This window comes from Staurois parvus, unplaced genomic scaffold, assembly GCF_062004578.1.
Source record: "Staurois parvus isolate SC_StPar_1 unplaced genomic scaffold, SC_StPar_1.0 ptg002880l, whole genome shotgun sequence".
NCBI classification, from domain to species: Eukaryota; Metazoa; Chordata; class Amphibia; order Anura; family Ranidae; genus Staurois; species Staurois parvus.
Window position 1 is genome coordinate 241,169 of NW_028320676.1, and position 22,376 is coordinate 263,544.

Genomic DNA, 22,376 nt, shown 5'->3' on the forward strand with positions numbered 1-22,376 from the left:
GGCATGGTAGCCGAGGGGCATGGTAGCTGTGTGCGAGGGGCATGGTAGCTGTGTGCGAGGGGCATGGTAGCTGCGTGCGAGGGGCTGCGAGCTGCATGCTAAAAGCCATATTGGAAGGAGTCTGCAGGAGACAGCCGAGAGCCTGAAGCTGCAGACATCTGTGTACAAGCCAGGAGGCTGATTATTTGTTTCATTTGTTTGATGGTGGATACCCCTGCGTGGGAAGCATGTTGTGGAACTTTCTTTTAAATAAAATTGGGCTAAAAGGCCTTTAAAAAACAACAAAGCGAGTGGCTGTGTGCTGGAAAAACTCTACCATTTGATGCTAGTTCTCACAAAAAAAATATATATATATCTGTTATACATTTATTTACACATATATATATATATATATATATATATATATAATTAAGGAATATAAATAATCAATCTAACAATGTGAAATAAAATATGTAAAATCTTGTATTGAACTGTATCCGTGTTTGTATCGTATCGTTTATATTGTAAAGTACTGAGCAAACTGTTGGCACCATAATAATCCTGTATTATAATAATAACATGTATAAAAAGTAAATAAAATCAAAAATAATAAAAAATTGTATATATAAAAAAAAAATATACAATAGTACATAAAAAAATAAATAAGTGTGTGTGTATATAGAGAGAGAGATATTATATACACACATTTATTTTTTTTTCACCATATATTTTATATACTTTTAACTATACATTTTTATATTCAATATTTAGATTATTTTTTATTATATCTCCTATATATGTATTATTTCTATGTAATTCTACATTATTATATGTTTCATATACTTTCTTACATACGTGATACTACTACATATTTACATTACAGTACTTTATTATATATTAACATATACACTTTTTAAAAACATTCTCTCTATATTTTATTACATGTTGATATTATTATATTATTTATATATTTTATTACATATTGATATTATTATAGTATTTATATATTTTATTACATATTGATATTATTATATTATTTATATATTTTATTACATATTGATATTATTATAGTATTTATATATTTTATTACATATTGATATTATGTGGCATTTATATATTTTATTACATATTGATATTATTACAGTATTTATATATTTTATTACATATTGATATTATTATAGTATTTATATGTGTTTCCTCTATCCAGCCTCTACAGATCCAGGCCGGGTCCGTACATCACGACCCCCGCCATCTTTCTCCTCCTCCCTAGGCTTCCTCTGGGTGTACGAAGATGGCGCGGTCGCGTTTTGTTGTCTTGCCCATGGCAGGGGGCGCGCGCGGCCTCTCCCTCCCCGCGGACGCGCGCACGTGACGAGCTCGCCGCCCCGTCTCCCCCCTGTGCAGCGTGCCCGCGCAGTGAGTCGGTGGCGGAGGGTCGTGTCGTGTGAGGGGACTCGGCGCCATCATGAGCTCGGCCGGCGGAGGAGAATTCGGGAATCCTCTGAGGAAGTTCAAGCTGGTGTTCCTGGGGGAGCAGAGCGGTGAGCGGCCGGGAGGGGGAGCGCTGCGCCCGGGAGGAGGAGGAGGCCGCACCGGGCCTGAGGGGGGGAGGGGAGTTGTAGTTCTACAATGGAATCCGGACGGGGGAAAGGTGCATGATGGGAGTTGTAGTTCTTCCCTGGATTTCTGAGGCTGTATATGAAGGGATGGGCATGCTGGGAGTTGTAGTTCTCCTCTGGATTCCCAATGGCTTTAGAGTACATGGGGGGAGGAGATGTTGAGGGACGTGCTGGGGGTTGTAGTTCTCTCCAGGTAGTATAGTACGGGGGAGGGACGTGCTGGGAGTTGTAGTTCTCTCCAGGTAGTATAGTACGGGGGAGGGACGTGCTGGGAGTTGTAGTTCTCTCCAGGTAGTATAGTACGGGGGAGGGACGTGCTGGGGGTTGTAGTTCTCTCCAGGTAGTATAGTACGGGGGAGGGACGTGCTGGGGGTTGTAGTTCTCTCCAGGTAGTATAGTACGGGGGAGGGACGTGCTGGGGGTTGTAGTTCTCTCCAGGTAGTGGAGTACGGGGGAGGGACGTGCTGGGGGTTGTAGTTCTCTCCAGGTAGCATAGTACGGGGGAGGGACGTGCTGGGGGTTGTAGTTCTCTCCAGGTAGCGGAGTACGGGGGAGGGACGTGCTGGGGGTTGTAGTTCTCTCCAGGTAGCAGAGTACGGGGGAGGGACATGCTGGGGGTTGTAGTTCTCTCCAGGATGTATAGTACGAGGGAGGGACGTGCTGGGGGTTGTAGTTCTCTCCAGGTAGTATAGTACGGGGGAGGGACGTGCTGGGGGTTGTAGTTCTCTCCAGGTAGTATAGTACGGGGGAGGGACGTGCTGGGGGTTGTAGTTCTCTCCAGGTAGCGGAGTACGGGGGAGGGACGTGCTGGGAGTTGTAGTTCTCTCCAGGTAGTGTAGTACGGGGGAGGGACGTGCTGGGAGTTGTAGTTCTCTCCAGGTAGTATAGTACGGGGGAGGGACGTGCTGGGGGTTGTAGTTCTCTCCAGGTAGTATAGTACGGGGGAGGGACGTGCTGGGAGTTGTAGTTCTCTCCAGGTAGCGGAGTACGGGGGAGGGACATGCTGGGGGTTGTAGTTCTCTCCAGGTAGTATAGTACGGGGGAGGGACGTGCTGGGGGTTGTAGTTCTCTCCAGGTAGTATAGTACGGGGGAGGGACGTGCTGGGGGTTGTAGTTCTCTCCAGGTAGCGGAGTACTGGGGAGGGACATGCTGGGGGTTGTAGTTCTCTCCAGGTAGTATAGTACGGGGGAGGGACGTGCTGGGGGTTGTAGTTCTCTCCAGGTAGCGGAGTACGGGGGAGGGACATGCTGGGGGTTGTAGTTCTCTCCAGGTTGTATAGTACGGGGGAGGGACGTGCTGGGGGTTGTAGTTCTCTCCAGGTAGCGGAGTACGGGGGAGGGACGTGCTGGGAGTTGTAGTTCTCTCCAGGTAGCGGAGTACGGGGGAGGGACGTGCTGGGAGTTGTAGTTCTCTCCAGGTAGCGGAGTACGGGGGAGGGACATGCTGGGGGTTGTAGTTCTCTCCAGGTTGTATAGTACGGGGGAGGGACGTGCTGGGGGTTGTAGTTCTCTCCAGGTAGTATAGTACGGGGGAGGGACGTGCTGGGGGTTGTAGTTCTCTCCAGGTAGTATAGTACGGGGGAGGGACGTGCTGGGGGTTGTAGTTCTCTCCAGGTAGTATAGTACGGGGGAGGGACGTGCTGGGGGTTGTAGTTCTCTCCAGGTTGTATAGTACGGGGGAGGGACGTGCTGGGGGTTGTAGTTCTCTCCAGGTAGCGGAGTACGGGGGAGGGACATGCTGGGGGTTGTAGTTCTCTCCAGGTTGTATAGTACGGGGGAGGGACGTGCTGGGGGTTGTAGTTCTCTCCAGGTAGCGGAGTACGGGGTAGGGACATGCTGGGGGTTGTAGTTCTCTCCAGGTTGTATAGTACGGGGGAGGGACGTGCTGGTGGTTGTAGTTCTCTCCAGGTAGTATAGTACGGGGGAGGGACGTGCTGGGGGTTGTAGTTCTCTCCAGGTAGTATAGTACGGGGGAGGGACGTGCTGGGAGTTGTAGTTCTCTCCAGGTAGTGGAGAACGGGGGAGAGACGTGCTGGGAGTTGTAGTTCTCTCCAGGTAGCAGAGTATGGATGCTGGGAGTTGTAGTTCTCTCCAGGTAGTATAGTACGGGGGAGGGACGTGCTGGGGGTTGTAGTTCTCTCCAGGTAGTATAGTACGGGGGAGGGACGTGCTGGGGGTTGTAGTTCTCTCCAGGTAGTATAGTACGGGGAGGGACGTGCTGGGAGTTGTAGTTCTCTCCAGGTAGTATAGTACGGGGGAGGGACGTGCTGGGAGTTGTAGTTCTCTCCAGGTTGTATAGTACGGGGGAGGGACGTGCTGGTGGTTGTAGTTCTCTCCAGGTAGTATAGTACGGGGGAGGGACGTGCTGGTGGTTGTAGTTCTCTCCAGGTAGTATAGTACGGGGGAGGGACGTGCTGGGGGTTGTAGTTCTCTCCAGGTAGTATAGTACGGGGGAGGGACGTGCTGGGGGTTGTAGTTCTCTCCAGGTTGTATAGTACGGGGGAGGGACGTGCTGGGAGTTGTAGTTCTCTCCAGGTAGTATAGTACGGGGGAGGGACGTGCTGGTGGTTGTAGTTCTCTCCAGGTAGTATAGTACGGGGGAGGGACGTGCTGGGAGTTGTAGTTCTCTCCAGGTAGTGGAGAACGGGGGAGGGACGTGCTGGGAGTTGTAGTTCTCTCCAGGTAGCAGAGTATGGATGCTGGGAGTTGTAGTTCTCTCCAGGTAGTATAGTACGGGGGAGGGACGTGCTGGGGGTTGTAGTTCTCTCCAGGTAGTATAGTACGGGGGAGGGACGTGCTGGGAGTTGTAGTTCTCTCCAGGTAGTATAGTACGGGGGAGGGACGTGCTGGGAGTTGTAGTTCTCTCCAGGTAGTATAGTACGGGGGAGGGACGTGCTGGTGGTTGTAGTTCTCTCCAGGTAGTATAGTACGGGGGAGGGACGTGCTGGGGGTTGTAGTTCTCTCCAGGTAGTATAGTACGGGGGAGGGACGTGCTGGGGGTTGTAGTTCTCTCCAGGTAGTATAGTACGGGGGAGGGACGTGCTGGGGGTTGTAGTTCTCTCCAGGTAGTATAGTACGGGGGAGGGACGTGCTGGGGGTTGTAGTTCTCTCCAGGTTGTATAGTACGGGGGAGGGACGTGCTGGGAGTTGTAGTTCTCTCCAGGTAGTATAGTACGGGGGAGGGACGTCCTGGGGGTTGTAGTTCTCTCCAGGTAGCGTAGTACGGGGGAGGGACATGCTGGGGGTTGTAGTTCTCTCCAGGTTGTATAGTACGGGGGAGGGACGTGCTGGGGGTTGTAGTTCTCTCCAGGTAGTATAGTACGGGGGAGGGACGTGCTGGGGGTTGTAGTTCTCTCCAGGTTGTATAGTACGGGGGAGGGACGTGCTGGGGGTTGTAGTTCTCTCCAGGTAGCGGAGTACGGGGGAGGGACGTGCTGGGGGTTGTAGTTCTCTCCAGGTTGTATAGTACGGGGGAGGGACGTGCTGGGGGTTGTAGTTCTCTCCAGGTAGCGGAGTACGGGGGAGGGACATGCTGGGGGTTGTAGTTCTCTCCAGGTTGTATAGTACGGGGGAGGGACGTGCTGGTGGTTGTAGTTCTCTCCAGGTAGTATAGTACGGGGGAGGGACGTGCTGGGGGTTGTAGTTCTCTCCAGGTAGTATAGTACGGGGGAGGGACGTGCTGGGAGTTGTAGTTCTCTCCAGGTAGTGGAGAACGGGGGAGAGACGTGCTGGGAGTTGTAGTTCTCTCCAGGTAGCAGAGTATGGATGCTGGGAGTTGTAGTTCTCTCCAGGTAGTATAGTACGGGGGAGGGACGTGCTGGGGGTTGTAGTTCTCTCCAGGTAGTATAGTACGGGGGAGGGACGTGCTGGGGGTTGTAGTTCTCTCCAGGTAGTATAGTACGGGGAGGGACGTGCTGGGAGTTGTAGTTCTCTCCAGGTAGTATAGTACGGGGGAGGGACGTGCTGGGAGTTGTAGTTCTCTCCAGGTTGTATAGTACGGGGGAGGGACGTGCTGGTGGTTGTAGTTCTCTCCAGGTAGTATAGTACGGGGGAGGGACGTGCTGGTGGTTGTAGTTCTCTCCAGGTAGTATAGTACGGGGGAGGGACGTGCTGGGGGTTGTAGTTCTCTCCAGGTAGTATAGTACGGGGGAGGGACGTGCTGGGAGTTGTAGTTCTCTCCAGGTAGCAGAGTATGGATGCTGGGAGTTGTAGTTCTCTCCAGGTAGTATAGTACGGGGGAGGGACGTGCTGGGGGTTGTAGTTCTCTCCAGGTAGTATAGTACGGGGGAGGGACGTGCTGGGGGTTGTAGTTCTCTCCAGGTAGTATAGTACGGGGGAGGGACGTGCTGGGGGTTGTAGTTCTCTCCAGGTAGTATAGTACGGGGGAGGGACGTGCTGGGAGTTGTAGTTCTCTCCAGGTAGTATAGTACGGGGGAGGGACGTGCTGGGAGTTGTAGTTCTCTCCAGGTAGTATAGTACGGGGGAGGGACGTGCTGGGGGTTGTAGTTCTCTCCAGGTAGTATAGTACGGGGGAGGGACGTGCTGGGAGTTGTAGTTCTCTCCAGGTAGTATAGTACGGGGGAGGGACGTGCTGGGAGTTGTAGTTCTCTCCAGGTAGTATAGTACGGGGGAGGGACGTGCTGGGAGTTGTAGTTCTCTCCAGGTAGTACAGTACGGGGGAGGGACATGCTGGGGGTTGTAGTTCTCTCCAGGTTGTATAGTACGGGGGAGGGACGTGCTGGGGGTTGTAGTTCTCTCCAGGTAGTATAGTACGGGGGAGGGACGTGCTGGGGGTTGTAGTTCTCTCCAGGTTGTATAGTACGGGGGAGGGACGTGCTGGGGGTTGTAGTTCTCTCCAGGTAGCGGAGTACGGGGGAGGGACGTGCTGGGGGTTGTAGTTCTCTCCAGGTTGTATAGTACGGGGGAGGGACGTGCTGGGGGTTGTAGTTCTCTCCAGGTAGCGGAGTACGGGGGAGGGACATGCTGGGGGTTGTAGTTCTCTCCAGGTTGTATAGTACGGGGGAGGGACGTGCTGGTGGTTGTAGTTCTCTCCAGGTAGTATAGTACGGGGGAGGGACGTGCTGGGGGTTGTAGTTCTCTCCAGGTAGTATAGTACGGGGGAGGGACGTGCTGGGAGTTGTAGTTCTCTCCAGGTAGTGGAGAACGGGGGAGAGACGTGCTGGGAGTTGTAGTTCTCTCCAGGTAGCAGAGTATGGATGCTGGGAGTTGTAGTTCTCTCCAGGTAGTATAGTACGGGGGAGGGACGTGCTGGGGGTTGTAGTTCTCTCCAGGTAGTATAGTACGGGGGAGGGACGTGCTGGGGGTTGTAGTTCTCTCCAGGTAGTATAGTACGGGGAGGGACGTGCTGGGAGTTGTAGTTCTCTCCAGGTAGTATAGTACGGGGGAGGGACGTGCTGGGAGTTGTAGTTCTCTCCAGGTTGTATAGTACGGGGGAGGGACGTGCTGGTGGTTGTAGTTCTCTCCAGGTAGTATAGTACGGGGGAGGGACGTGCTGGTGGTTGTAGTTCTCTCCAGGTAGTATAGTACGGGGGAGGGACGTGCTGGGGGTTGTAGTTCTCTCCAGGTAGTATAGTACGGGGGAGGGACGTGCTGGGAGTTGTAGTTCTCTCCAGGTAGCAGAGTATGGATGCTGGGAGTTGTAGTTCTCTCCAGGTAGTATAGTACGGGGGAGGGACGTGCTGGGGGTTGTAGTTCTCTCCAGGTAGTATAGTACGGGGGAGGGACGTGCTGGGAGTTGTAGTTCTCTCCAGGTAGTATAGTACGGGGGAGGGACGTGCTGGGAGTTGTAGTTCTCTCCAGGTAGTATAGTACGGGGGAGGGACGTGCTGGGGGTTGTAGTTCTCTCCAGGTAGTATAGTACGGGGGAGGGACGTGCTGGGAGTTGTAGTTCTCTCCAGGTAGTATAGTACGGGGGAGGGACTTGCTGGGAGTTGTAGTTCTCTCCAGGTAGTATAGTACGGGGGAGGGACGTGCTGGGAGTTGTAGTTCTCTCCAGGTAGTACAGTACGGGGGAGGGACGTGCTGGGAGTTGTAGTTCTCTCCAGGTAGTATAGTACGGGGGAGGGACGTGCTGGGAGTTGTACTTCTCTCCAGGTAGCATAGTACGGGGGAGGGACGTGCTGGGAGTTGTAGTTCTCTCCAGGTAGTACAGTACGGGGGAGGGACAGTGCGGAGTGTTCTGTCTCCGGGGTTCTCTGCCATGTTGGGGGAGGGGTTTCTTGTATCCGTGTTTTGTATCCACTGAAGATATTTTACATGTATAAGAGATGGCCGGCTATGATGTCATGTGTCACAGAGACCCTGATGATGTCATGTGTCACAGAGACCCTGATGATGTCATGTGTCACAGAGACCCTGATGATGTCATGTGTCACAGAGACCCTGATGATGTCATGTGTCACAGAGACCCTGATGATGTCATGTGTCACAGAGACCCTGATAACTCCTCCCACCTCTCGGGTTCTCACTGATTGGTGAGCTCCAACCTGGGATCTCCACATCCGAGTGTTGGGTGTCTGCACTGCCCCCGCGTCACTCTTTGGTCCCTCCTACCAGCTCCAGCATCTGGTCTTTACCCAAGTAGAGGCTGGTGGGAGTAACCCCGGTGCACAGTGGGGGAGGGGTTCCAGGTATGCAGCACCCCCACCACACTGTAGTCCCACCCAACTCCAGAATGTGGTAATGAAGCAGAGGCTGGTGGAAGGTACTATGGCATACAGCGAGGGGGAGCCAGTTATGCAGCACCCCTGCCCTGCTTTGTGGTCCCACCCACTAGCTCCAGGATATGGTAATGCAGCAGAGGCTGGTGGGAGGAACCACGGCACACACTACAGGGGGAGGGGTAGATGAGGTCAAGTATATAGCACCCCTGCCCTGCTCTGCGGTCCCACCCGCGTTACACCTGTGCAAGGCTGAAGGGGAGGAGCCGTTACACCTGTGCAAGACTGAAGGGGAGGAGCCGTTACACCTGTGCAAGACTGAAGGGGAGGAACCGGTACAACTGCAAGCCTGAAGGGGAGGAGCCGGTACACCCGTGCAAGCCTGAAGGGGAGGAGCCGGTACGCCCGTGCAAACCTGAAGGGGAGGAGCCGGTTCAACTGCAAGCCTGAAGGGGAGGAGCCGGTACACCCGTGCAAGCCTGAAGGGGAGGAGCTGGTACACCCGTGCAAGCCTGAAGGGGAGGAGCCGGTACACCCGTGCAAGCCTGAAGGGGAGGAGCCGGTACACCCGTGCAAGCCTGAAGGGGAGGAGCCGGTACACCCGTGCAAGCCTGAAGGGGAGGAGCCGTTACACCCGTGCAAGACTGAAGGGGAGAAACCGGTACAACTGCAAGCCTGAAGGGGAGGAGCCGGTACACCCGTGCAAGCCTGAAGGGGAGGAGCCGGTACACCCGTGCAAGCCTGAAGGGGAGGAACTGGTTCAACTGCAAGCCTGAAGGGGAGCCCGGAGGGGGGATGTAATGTTGGTTCTCAGTTCCCCAGTTCGGATCTTTCCTTCCCGTACACACAGCTGATTTTCCGTCTGGCTCGGTGGCTCCGCCTTTGTCGCTGATCTATATATAGAACTCCTTGATGTTCTGGATACAAATTTTGATTGTAATTTATGACTTTGTATAATTCGGCTCTGATTGGCGGCAGTGTTGGATTGTGTTCCTCTCCCAGGATCAATATTGTTCCCAGATCCTCAGAAGACGGAAATCCATGGAATTTTTCAGACTGAACCTTCAGAACGTCCATGTTTGTTGGTTGTTTTATTTGTGGAGACTTCTAGAAGGATGACCTTGTATATAATTACTGCCTGTGGATGTTAGGAGGGAGCCCCATATTCTGCTACAGTCTATATCAAGCCGAGAGGTTCTCCCCCACATTCTGAATTAAGGGGAGAAGAGGGACACCAACTAATATAAAAAAATCTGGAGTTGAGGAGCTGATGCTGGATGAGAAGACCTGGCTTGTATGTTCAGCTTCATGTTGGGCACCAAAAGGAAAAAAAAAAAATACTTGACTCACCATCAGCGTTCCAATTCATTCTAGAGGTGTTCAGCAGGGTTGAGGTCAGGAGACACAAGTTCCTCAACACCGATCTGGTCAAGCCATGTCTTTATGGAGCTAGCTTGCAATTAGCTCTCCCTGATTCATCCCAAAGGTGTTCAGTAGGGTGGAGGTCAAGGCTCTGTGCAGGACACTTGAGTTCCTCTCTGACCTCAAACTTGCTGGACACCCTTGGGATGAGAAGACCTGATTCCAAAGCTCTTCCAAAAGTACAGGTTCCTCCAAACCATGTCTTTATGGTACTGGCTCCACTCTTCTTAGAAGGCTTCCTACAAAATGCCTGTTGGAATTTGTGCCCATTTGTGAGGTCAGGTACCGATGTTGCATGAGTAGACTTGGCTCACAATCGCCATTCTGAAACATCCCAAAAGCGTTCAATAAGGTTGAGGTCAGTGTTCTGAGCTTGTTGTATATTTTATTCCAAAACTATGGCCATTATTATGGTCTTGGCTTCCCTTTCTGGCTTCAACATCCTCCACTCTTCTGCGAAGACTTTCCACATGATTTTGAAGGGTGTCTGTGGGTCATTTGTGAGGTCAGGTTCTGATGTTGGAAGAGAAGACCTGGCTCACCATAAGAATTCCAATTCATCCCGATGGTGTTCAGTAGAGTTGAGGTTACAGCTTTGTGCAGGACACTCCAGTTCCTCCACACCAAACTGGTCTTTATGGAGCTGGCTGTGTACACGGGGGGGGGGCAGTCATCGGGGAACAGAAAAGGGTCTTCACCAAACCGTTACCACAAGGTTAGAAGGTGATGTAGTAATAACCGTATCCTTCAGGTTCTGATGTTGAATGAGAAGACCTGGCTCACCATCAGTGTAGTATTAATAGTATCCTTCAGGTTCTGATGTTGGATGAGAAGACCTGGCTCACCATCAGTGTAGTATTAATAGTATCCTTCAGGTTCTGATGTTGGATGAGAAGACCTGGCTCACCATCGGTGTAGTATTAATAGTATCCTTCAGGTTCTGATGTTGGATGAGAAGACCTGGCTCACCATCGGTGTAGTTTTAATAGTATCCTTCAGGTTCTGATGTTGGATGAGAAGACCTGGTCCACCATCGGTGTAGTATTAATAGTATCCTTCAGGTTCTGATGTTGGATGAGAAGACCTGGTCCACCATCGGTGTAGTATTAATAGTATCCTTCAGGTTCTGATGTTGGATGAGAAGACCTGGTCCACCATCGGTGTAGTATTAATAGTATCCTTCAGGTTCTGATGTTGGATGAGAAGACCTGGCTCACCATCGGTGTAGTTTTAATAGTATCCTTCAGGTTCTGATGTTGGATGAGAAGACCTGGCTCACCATCGGTGTAGTATTAATAGTATCCTTCAGGTTCTGATGTTGGATGAGAAGACCTGGTCCACCATCGGTGTAGTATTAATAGTATCCTTCAGGTTCTGATGTTGAATGAGAAGACCTGGCTCACCATCGGTGTAGTATTAATAGTATCCTTCAGGTTCTGATGTTGGATGAGAAGACCTGGCTCACCATCGGTGTAGTATTAATAGTATCCTTCAGGTTCTGACGGAGGAGAAGACCTGGTCCACCATCGGTGTAGTATTAATAGTATCCTTCAGGTTCTGATGTTGGATGAGAAGACCTGGCTCACCATCGGTGTAGTATTAATAGTATCCTTCAGGTTCTGACATTGGATGAGAAGACCTGGTCCACCATCGGTGTAGTATTAATAGTATCCTTCAGGTTCTGACGGATGAGAAGACCTGGCTCACCATCGGTGTAGTATTAATAGTATCCTTCAGGTTCTGACATTGGATGAGAAGACCTGGTCCACCATCGGTGTAGTATTAATAGTATCCTTCAGGTTCTGACGTTGGATGAGAAGACCTGGTCCACCATCGGTGTAGTATTAATAGTATCCTTCAGGTTCTGATGTTGAATGAGAAGACCTGGCTCACCATCGGTGTAGTATTAATAGTATCCTTCAGGTTCTGATGTTGGATGAGAGGACCTGGCTCACCATCGGTGTAGTATTAATAGTATCCTTCAGGTTCTGATGTTGGATGAGAAGACCTGGTTCACCATCGGTGTAGTATTAATAGTATCCTTCAGGTTCTGATGTTGGATGAGAAGACCTGGCTCACCATCGGTGTAGTATTAATAGTATCCTTCAGGTTCTGACGGATGAGAAGACCTGGCTCACCATCGGTGTAGTATTAATAGTATCCTTCAGGTTCTGATGTTGGATGAGAAGACCTGGTCCACCATCGGTGTAGTATTAATAGTATCCTTCAGGTTCTGATGTTGGATGAGAAGACCTGGTCCACCTTCGGTGTAGTATTAATAGTATCCTTCAGGTTCTGATGTTGGATGAGAAGACCTGGCTCACCATCGGTGTAGTATTAATAGTATCCTTCAGGTTCTGATGTTGGATGAGAAGACCTGGTCCACCATCGGTGTAGTATTAATAGTATCCTTCAGGTTCTGATGTTGGATGAGAAGACCTGGTCCACCATCGGTGTAGTATTACTAGTATCCCTCAGGTTTTGACGTTGAATGAGAAGACCTGGTCCACCATCGGTGTAGTATTAATAGTATCCTTCAGGTTCTGATGTTGGATGAGAAGACCTGGTCCACCATCGGTGTAGTATTACTAGTATCCCTCAGGTTTTGACGTTGAATGAGAAGACCTGGTCCACCATCGGTGTAGTATTAATAGTGTCCTTCAGGTTCTGATGTTGGATGAGAAGACCTGGTCCACCATCGGTGTAGTATTAATAGTGTCCTTCAGGTTCTGATGTTGGATGAGAAGACCTGGTCCACCATCGGTGTAGTATTAATAGTATCCTTCAGGTTCTGATGTTGGATGAGAAGACCTGGTCCACCATCGGTGTAGTATTAATAGTATCCTTCAGGTTCTGATGTTGGATGAGAAGACCTGGCTCACCATCGGTGTAGTATTAATAGTATCCTTCAGGTTCTGATGTTGCATGAGAAGACCTGGCTCACCATCGGTGTAGTATTAATAGTATCCTTCAGGTTCTGATGTTGGATGAGAAGACCTGGTCCACCATCGGTGTAGTATTAATAGTATCCTTCAGGTTCTGATGTTGGATGAGAAGACCTGGTCCACCTTCGGTGTAGTATTAATAGTATCCTTCAGGTTCTGATGTTGGATGAGAAGACCTGGCTCACCATCGGTGTAGTATTAATAGTATCCTTCAGGTTCTGATGTTGGATGAGAAGACCTGGTCCACCATCGGTGTAGTATTAATAGTATCCTTCAGGTTCTGATGTTGGATGAGAAGACCTGGTCCACCATCGGTGTAGTATTACTAGTATCCCTCAGGTTTTGACGTTGAATGAGAAGACCTGGTCCACCATCGGTGTAGTATTAATAGTATCCTTCAGGTTCTGATGTTGGATGAGAAGACCTGGTCCACCATCGGTGTAGTATTACTAGTATCCCTCAGGTTTTGACGTTGAATGAGAAGACCTGGTCCACCATCGGTGTAGTATTAATAGTGTCCTTCAGGTTCTGATGTTGGATGAGAAGACCTGGTCCACCATCGGTGTAGTATTAATAGTGTCCTTCAGGTTCTGATGTTGGATGAGAAGACCTGGTCCACCATCGGTGTAGTATTAATAGTATCCTTCAGGTTCTGATGTTGGATGAGAAGACCTGGTCCACCATCGGTGTAGTATTAATAGTATCCTTCAGGTTCTGATGTTGGATGAGAAGACCTAGCTCACATTCAGTGTTCCAATTCATTCCAGAGGTGTTCAGTAGGGTTGAGGTCAGGACTCTCCAGTTCCTTCACACCAAACTGGTCAAACTGAGTCTGTAGCAGATACAGTCTGGCTGTGGAGATGGTGATTCGCTACTCCGAGACTCCCTACTCTGGCAATGATCCTTCTTGAAACAAAGCACCTCAGACCTAAATCTCTTCTTGCATTCTCCAAGCTAACAGTGATGATAAAAATAGTTTAAAAAAACCTCCAAAAAACATCAAACAGTTGTCCAGAGGCTGTTGCGCTTTCTAAATCCACAACATGGTGGCTTCTCCTCATGTGTCTTCGGGAGAGAATGGTGGAAGTCTAGACGATACCTCCTTGGAAAATTGCTGCTCTTGTGCAACACCTGTTGCACTCCTCAACCCCTCCGGATTCTAAGTCTAGGACGCTTTTTAAAGCGTCCCCTGCCCACCTCCCTCGTCCTAGTGAGAGCAATGATTCTACCACCTGACCTCCCGTGTAACCCTAAACAAAAAGTGTCAGGATAGGCCGGGTCTTCAAGTGGGTAATCTGTATCCCGAGGTGTCCTCTTTGCAAGGTTCAAGCCCTACTGGGGATTCCGCACCCAGAAATCCATCTCTGCTATAGGGATTGATTCTGGCCAGGCAGCGTTTCCCCCATAGGACAGATGGCCAGAGTGCACCAGTGCACGTTAGTTGACGCTCCCTCCAGCCATTGACAATCTGATTACTAGACGTTTGTGGGTTTTCCTTGGAAAAGTTGATTCCTCTTGCCGTGCCCAGGCTGTTCTCCAGAGCGATTAATAAAGTTGTAGCTGCTGTCAAATCCTGGAGGTTTTTCAGTAAGCGGATTACTCCCTGATCTTTGTCATGGGGCGAGAAGGTCAAGGAGTGACCAAGGTTAGCGTCACCTAAACGTTCCAGCTGGACGGAGCTAGGAGTCTGTATACAGCACGTGTGGGACTGGCTGGCACTCTTTGTTTATTACAGGTACTTGGCACCGTCAATTTACCCAGCGCTGTACATATACATTCACCGACCACTTGATTAGGTCCACCTTACTACTACGGGCTTGGACCCCCTTTTGCCTTCATTCTTGGTGGTATAGATTCAACAAGATGTTGGAAACATTCCTCAGAGATTTTGCTCCATGTGGACATGATGGCATCACGCAGTTGCAGATTTGTCGGCTGTACATCCATGATGCCAATCTCCTGTCCCACCACATCCCAAAGTTGCTCTGTTGGATGGAGATCTGGTGACTGTGGAGGCTACTGGAGTCCAGTGACCTCGTTGTCATGTTCCAGAAACCAGTTGGAGAATATTTGAGCTCTGTGTCATGGTGCTGGAAGGAGCCATCAGAAGATGGGGACACTGGAGTCGTAGAGGGGTGGACATGGCCAGCAACAATACTCAGGTAGGCCATGGCGTTTAAATGACGCTCATTTGGTACTAAGGGGGCCCAAAGTGTGCCAAGAAAATCTCCCCCACACCATGATACCATCCAGAACCGTTGATACGAGGCAGGCTGGATCCACCACACCATGACACCACCAGCCTGAACCATTGACACAAGGCAGGATGGATCCACCACACTATGACACCACCAGCCTGAACCATTAATACAAGGCAGGATGGATTCACAACATCATGACACCACCACCACCACCACCAGCCTGAACCGTTGATACAAGGCAGGATGGATCCATCACACCATGACACCACCACCACCACCCTGAACAGGTGATACAAGGCAGGATGGATCCACCACGCCATGACACCACCACCACCACCACCCTGAACAGGTGATACAAGGCAGGATGGATCCACCACGCCATGACACCACCACCACCACCCTGAACCGGTGATACAAGGCAGGATGGATCCACCACACCATGACACCACCACCACCAGCCTGAACCATTGATACAAGGCAGGATGGATCCACCGCGCCATGGCACCACCACCACCAGCCTGAACCATTGATACAAGGCAGGATGGATCCCCCACACCATGACACCACCACCACCAGCCTGAACCGTTGATACAAGGCAGGATGGATCCACCACACCATGACACCACCACCAGCCTGAACCATTGATACAAGGCAGGATGGATCCCCCACACCATGACACCACCAGCCTGAACCATTGATACAAGGCAGGATGGATCCCCCACACCATGACACCACCACCACCAGCCTGAACCGTTGATACAAGGCAGGATGGATCCACCACACCATGACACCACCACCAGGCTGAACCGTTGATACAAGGCAGGATGGATCCATGCTTTCATGTAGTCTACGCCAAATTCTGACCCTACCATCTGAATGTCGCAGCTGAAATCGAGACTCATCAGACCAGGCAACGTTTTTCCAATCTTCTATAGTTCAACATTGGTGATCCTGTGTGAATTGTAGCCTCTGTTTCCTGTTCTTAGTCAACAGGAGTGGCACTCGGTGTGCTCTTCTGCTGCTGTAGCCCATCTGCTTCAAGGTTGGACGTGATGTGCGTTCAGAGGTGGTATTCTGCAAACCTCAGTTGTAACGAGGGGTTATTGGAGTTCCTTTTGGAGTGACTGGAGTCTGCCCATTCTCCTCTGACCTCAACAAGGCATTTTCCTCCACACAACCGCCGCTCACTGGATATTTTCTCTTTTTCGGACCATTCTCTGTAAACCCTAGAAATGGTTGTGTGGGAAAATCCCAGGAGATCAGCAGTTTTGATATACTCAGACCAGCCCGTCTGTTGTTGTTTGTGTTTTTTTTTAATCACTTTTATATGCAAACATCCCCTGTGACAGCAATAGACATGTGACAGGTACTCTTTATGGAAGGGTCTATAGGACCCCAAATCCCTGCTCTGCACTTAATAGCATTCAAAACTCCAAGATCAGCGTTTTTGAAGACTTTCAGATTTCTAAAAACGGCACCAAAAGTGATGTCAGGTCATGGCTGTTGGTTTACAATAAAAGCCAATTCCGGCGATGCCTGGCCTGTCGGCAGACACGTTGGCTGGGGACTCCTGATGGGACGGGAGATCCCGAGAGAGTGTGGCGGGAGGGGGATGGACGTCAGTGTGGTGCATCGTCCAATCATATGAGTCCTGCTATGAATTGCCCTATCAGATGTACACTACATTACCCCACCGGCCTTCCCACACACATGACCTTTTTTTTTTTCTTTTTTTTTTTGTTTTCTTTGTCTTTTATTATTATTATTATTATTATTATTATTATACAGGATTTATGGCGCCAACAGTTTGCTCAGCACTTTACAATATAACGGGAGACAATAGAGCAACAATACAGATCAATACAAGAGGGTTAGGAGGGCTCTGATCCTGGGAGCTTACAATCTAGGAGACTTTTTTTTTTTTTTGTCTTTCTTTTTTTGTTTTGGTTTTCTTTCTTTGTTTTTTTTTTTGTCTTTTTTTTTGTTTTTTTCTTGTCTTTTTTTTTGTCTTTTTTTGTTTTGGTTTTCTTGTCTTTTTTTTTTTTTTTCTTTTTCTGGTCCTATGTTATTATTATTATATTATTATTATTATTATACAGGATTTATGGCGCCAACAGTTTGCTCAGCACTGTACAATATAACGGGAGACAATACAGCAACAATACAGATCAATACAAGAGGGATAGGAGGGCCCTGATCCTGGGAGCTTACAATCTAGGAGACTTTTTTTTTTGTTTTGTTTTTTTGCCTTTCTTTCTTTTTTTGTTTTGATTTTCTTTCTTTGTTTTTTTTTGTCTTTTTTTGTTTTGTTTTTCTTGTCTTTTTTTGTTCTTGTTTTCTTTTTGTTTTTTTTTGTCTTTTTTTTTTTTTTGTTTTGTTTTTCTTGTCCTATGTTACTATTATAATTATTATTATTATACAGGATTTATAGCGCCAACAGTTTGCTCAGCACTTTACAATATAACGGGAGACAATACAGCAACAATACAGTTCAATACAAGAGGGATAGGAGGGCCCTGATCCTGGGAGCTTACAATCTAGGAGACTTTTTTTTTTTTGTTTGTTTTTTGTCTTTCTTTTTTTGTTTTGGTTTTCTTTCTTTGTTTTTTTGTCTTTTTTTTGTTTTGTTTTTCTTGTCTTTTTTTTTGTCTCTTTGTGTTTTTTTTTTTTTGTTTTTTTTTTTGTCTTTTTTTTGTCTTTTTTTGTGTTTTGTCTTTCTTGTCCTATGTTATTATTATTATACAGGATTTATGGCGCAAACAGTTTGCTGAGCAATTTACAATATAACGGGAGACAATACAGCAACAATACAGTTCAATACAAGAGGGATAGGAGGGCCTGATCCTGGGAGCTTACAATCTAGGAGACTTTTTTTTGTTTGTTTTTTGTCTTTCTTTTTTTGTTTTGGTTTTCTTTCTTTGTTTTTTTGTCTTTTTTTTGTTTTGTTTTTCTTGTCTTTTTTTTTGTCTTTTTGTGTTTTTTTTTTTTTGTTTTTTTTTTTTGTCTTTTTTTTGTCTTTTTTTTGTGTTTTGTCTTTCTTGTCCTATGTTATTATTATTATACAGGATTTATGGCGCCAACAGTTTGCTCAGCACTTTACAATATAACGGGAGACAATACAGCAACAATACAGTTCAATACAAGAGGGATAGGAGGGCCCTGATCCTGGGAGCTTACAATCTAGGAGACTTTTTTTTTTTGTTTTTTTGTCTTTTTTTTTTTTTCTTTCTTTGTCTTTTTTTTTTTTTGTTTTGTTTTTCTTGTCTTTTTTTTTTTGTCTTTTTGTGTTTTTGTTTTTTTTTTGTTTTCTTTCTTTGTTTTTTTTTTTTTGTCTTTTTTTTTGTTTTGTCTTTCTTGTCCTATGTTATTATTATTATTATTATTATACAGGATTTATATATTATTATTATTATACAGGATTTATATATTATTATTATACAGGATTTATATATTATTATTATTATACAGGATTTATATATTATTATTATTATACAGGATTTATATATTATTATTATTATTATACAGGATTTATATATTATTATTATTATACAGGATTTATATATTATTATTATTATACAGGATTTATGGCGCCAACAGTTTGCTCAGCACTTTACAATATAAGGGAGACAATACAGCAACAATACAGATCAATACAAGAGGGTTAGGAGGGCCCTGATCCTGGGAGCTTACAATCTAAGAGACTTTTTTTTTGTCTTTTTTTTTTGTTTTTGTTTTTTTGTCTTTTTTTTGTTTTGTTTTTCTTGTCTTTTTTTTGTGTTTTGTTTTCTTATCTTTTTTTGTTTTGTTTGTTTTTTTTTGTCTTTTTTTTTTTTTGTTTTGTTTTGTTTTTCTTGTCCTATTTTATTATTATACAGGATTTATGGCACCAACAGTTTGCTCAGCGCTTTACAATATAACAGGAGACAATACATCTCAATACAAGAGGGTTAGGAGGGCCTGATCCTGGGAGTTTACAATCTAGGAGACTTTTATTTTTTTTTTGGTTTTGTTTTTCTTGTCTTTTTTTTTTTTTCTTTGTCTTATTTTATTATTATTATTATTATTATACAGGATTTATGGCGCCAACAGTTTGCTCAGCACTTTACAAGGGAGACAATACAGCAACAATACAAGAGGGTTAGGAGGGCCCTGATCCAGGGAGTTTACAATCTAGGAGACTTTTTTTTTGTCTGTTTTTTTTTTCTTTTGATTTTCTTGTCTTTTTTTTGTTTTTCTTGTCTATTTGTTTTCTGTCTTATTTTATTATTATTATTATTATTCAGTATTTATGGCGCCAACAGTTTGCTCAGCACTTTACAATATAACGGGAGACAATACAGGGATAGAGGGATAGGAGGGCCCTGATCCTGAGAGCTTACAATCTAGGAAACTTTTTTTTTGTCTTTTTTTTTGTTTATCTTCTCTTTTTTTTGTTTTCTTTGTCTTTTTTGTTTTGGTTTTTTTTTGTCTTTTTGTTTTGTTTTCTTGTCTTTTTTTGTTTTCTTTGTCCTTTTTCCTTTTTTTTTTTTGTCTTTTTTTTTTGTCTTTTTTTTTTTTTTTTTTTTGTTTTTCTTGTCTTTTTTGTTTTTTTCTTTGTCTTTTTTCCTTTTTTTTTTGTCTTTTTTTGTTTTGTTTTTCTTGTCTTTTTTGTTTTCTTTGTCCTTTTTTTTTTTTTTTTTGTCTTTTTTTGTTTTGTTTTTTCTTGTCTTTTTTTGTTTTTTTCTTTGTCTTTTTTCCTTTTTTTTTTTTTTTGTCCTTTTTTTTCCTCCACACTAACTATGTCGCTGTGCTTTCTCTGCAGTTGGGAAGACGTCTCTGATCACCCGCTTCATGTACGACAGCTTTGACAACACCTACCAGGTGAGCCGCGGCCCGCTTTGACCTTTGGTCGCCTTAATGCTCCTTGATTGTTTAAAGGGATTGTTGGATGGGGAGGATTAGACGGGACGCGATGTTCTTAGCCGCTACTTTAATCAGCTGCGGGGTGTCCGGCTTTCTTCATCTGCTCAATCCTTCTCGCTTTATATAACGCGATCCGGCCGCACTTTTTCCCGCGAATGTGTTCTGCGCGCCGCGTTCATGCGTTCTGCTTTTTCTTTTTTTCTAGGCGACCATCGGCATCGACTTCCTGTCCAAGACGATGTACCTGGAGGATCGCACGGTGAGTCTATAGAGATCGCGTCGCTGTCTGGATGGAAATGTAGAGATTTCGCTTTCGTTTTGTGAAAAGGGAGTCAGGTGATCACATCCAGCTTTCTGGATTCACAGGATCGATCGATCAATCTGATCACATGACCTCTGATCACATGACCTCTGATCACATGACCTCTGATCACATGACCTCTTATCACATGACCTCTCAATACAATTTTTTTCATGCTGCTTGTGTATCCGTTTTGACAACACGGATCCCGCACAGTGCCGCGCTCTCTCCTCATTGGCTCACTGACTGCAGTTGACAGCCAATGGCTTCTACTGCCGTCTCAGCCAATGAGGAGAGAGAGTCCCCGGGACAGCCCAGGCTCCCATGTACCATTATACAAAATACAAAAAATGCAGCGCTGATCACAAACACAAAATTCCAATAATTCATAAAGTCCCAATAATATTCCCACGATCCACCATCACCAGGACACCCGAATGGTTCGGCCTCTTACCACGAATTCTGACCGAATTACACCGGACAATATAGGCAACTCCAATGGGAGACGAATCGGTAGTCCTCATCCAGGGTAACCCCTTGGTGCCGGCGCCTCCCGGCCCTTTAACCACTTGCCGTACCGCCTGCTGTTTATAAACGGCAGGACGGTGGCACTCCAGGGGCGGGTTGCCGTTCATAAACGGCACCCGCCTTTTCTAGCTGTGCGCGCTCCCTGGGAGCACGCAGCACCGCGATCCGGTGCCCGCTGTGTCCTCCGGACACAGTGGAACGCCGATCATCGGACGGGACCTCTGTACGAGGTCCCGATCATGTGATCACTGATTGGCCAATCAGTGATCACATGCAAAGTAGTAAGCAAAATGTCACTTGTGACATCATTGCTTACTATGTGTGAAATCTGTGAATGATCACAGAGATCACATGGTACAGGGCTATTCGCAACAGCCTTGTACCATGTGACAAGCTGTGACCAATCACAGCTCACTCAGTACTTCTCAATGGCTGCAAGAATGCAGCCAGAGAGAAAGAGAAATGATTTCTTTTACATCCTTTATGGGTGTAAAAGCAATCGCTGAAAAAAAAAAAAAAAATCTTCATCACCCCCCACAAGTAGTACAGTGTCACCATGGTGACCCCACACTGCTAGGGTGACAGTATGTAAAGAAAACATAAAAAATAATAATATAAAAATGTAAAAAAAATGGTTAAAAGTTATAATTTTTGGTTATTAACTAATTTGGGTTATTTTTTTTTACTAAAAAGATAACTGAATACATTTTGGCTGAGATTTATGAAGAAAGATTATTTGCAAAATTTTATAAGAAAAACACTTTTTTTCAAAATTTTTGGACTTTTTCATTTACATAGCAAAAAAATAAAAATCCCAGCGGGGAATAAATACCACCAAAATAAAGCTTTATCTGTCTCAAAAAATGCTAAAAAATTCATATGGGTACAGTGTTGCATGACCGCGCAATTGTCATTCAAAGTGTGATAGTGCTGAAAGCTGAAAATTGGCCTGGACTGGAAAGGGGGGAAAGTGTCCGGACTGGAAGGGGGGGAAATGTCCGGACTGGAAGGGGGGAAAAGCGTCCGGACTGGAAGGGGGGGGGGGAAAGCATCCGGACTGGAAGGGGGGGGGGGAAGCGTCCGGACTGGAAGGGGGGGGGGGAAGCGTCCGGACTGGAAGGGGGGGGGGAAGCGTCCGGACTGGAAGGGGGGGAAAGCGTCCGGACTGGAAGGGGGGGAAAGCGTCCGGACTGGAAGGGGGGGGGGAAGCGTCCGGACTGGAAGCGGGGGGGGGGAAGCGTCCGGACTGGAAGGGGGGGAAAGTGTCCGGACTGGAAGGGGGGGAAAGCGTCCGGACTGGAAGGGGGGGAAAGTGTCCGGACTGGAAGGGGGTGAAAGTGTCCGGACTGGAAGGGGGGGAAAGCGTCCGGACTGGAAGGGGGGGAAAGTGTCCGGACAGGAAGCGGTTAAGGGTTTCAGAAGCCAGGAGGCGGGGTGGGGTTTTTAGGGTCACGTGACCACCATTATTCGCTGTCACAGCAGTCACATGATCGGGAAAGGTCCCGATCGAAAGAGGAGATCGGGACCTTTCCGTGAGTACCGGACGTGTGTGCTGGGAGCGCACAGGGCGCTCGCTCTCAGCACATGTTTTTCTTAATTGCACGCAAATGTGCGGCCACTCGGTGTCAAGGCCCGGAGGCCGCACATTTGCGTTCGGCCGGCACCAAGAGGTTATTATTAAATATATCCCATGTACCATTGCTAATATTAAAGCGGAGCTCCACCCAAAACGGGAAGTTCCACTTTAAGGACTGCTCCCCCGCTCCCCATTAAGGATTGGCACCTTTGGGGGGCGGGTA

General features: G+C 47.1%; 1 protein-coding gene across 1 annotated transcript; it reads left to right on the top strand.

Moving 5' to 3' along the window:
• The first annotated feature begins 1,444 nt into the window (after positions 1–1,444).
• On the top strand, positions 1,445–20,231 carry LOC149428986 (ras-related protein Rab-6A-like). The gene is made up of 3 exons (XM_089666873.1): positions 1,445–1,520; positions 19,648–19,706; positions 19,954–20,231. The coding sequence occupies exons 1-3, from the start codon at positions 1,445–1,447 to the stop codon at positions 20,017–20,019; spliced, it is 201 nt and encodes a 66-aa protein (XP_089522999.1). The 3' UTR covers positions 20,020–20,231.
• Positions 20,232–22,376: the final 2,145 nt, after the last annotated feature.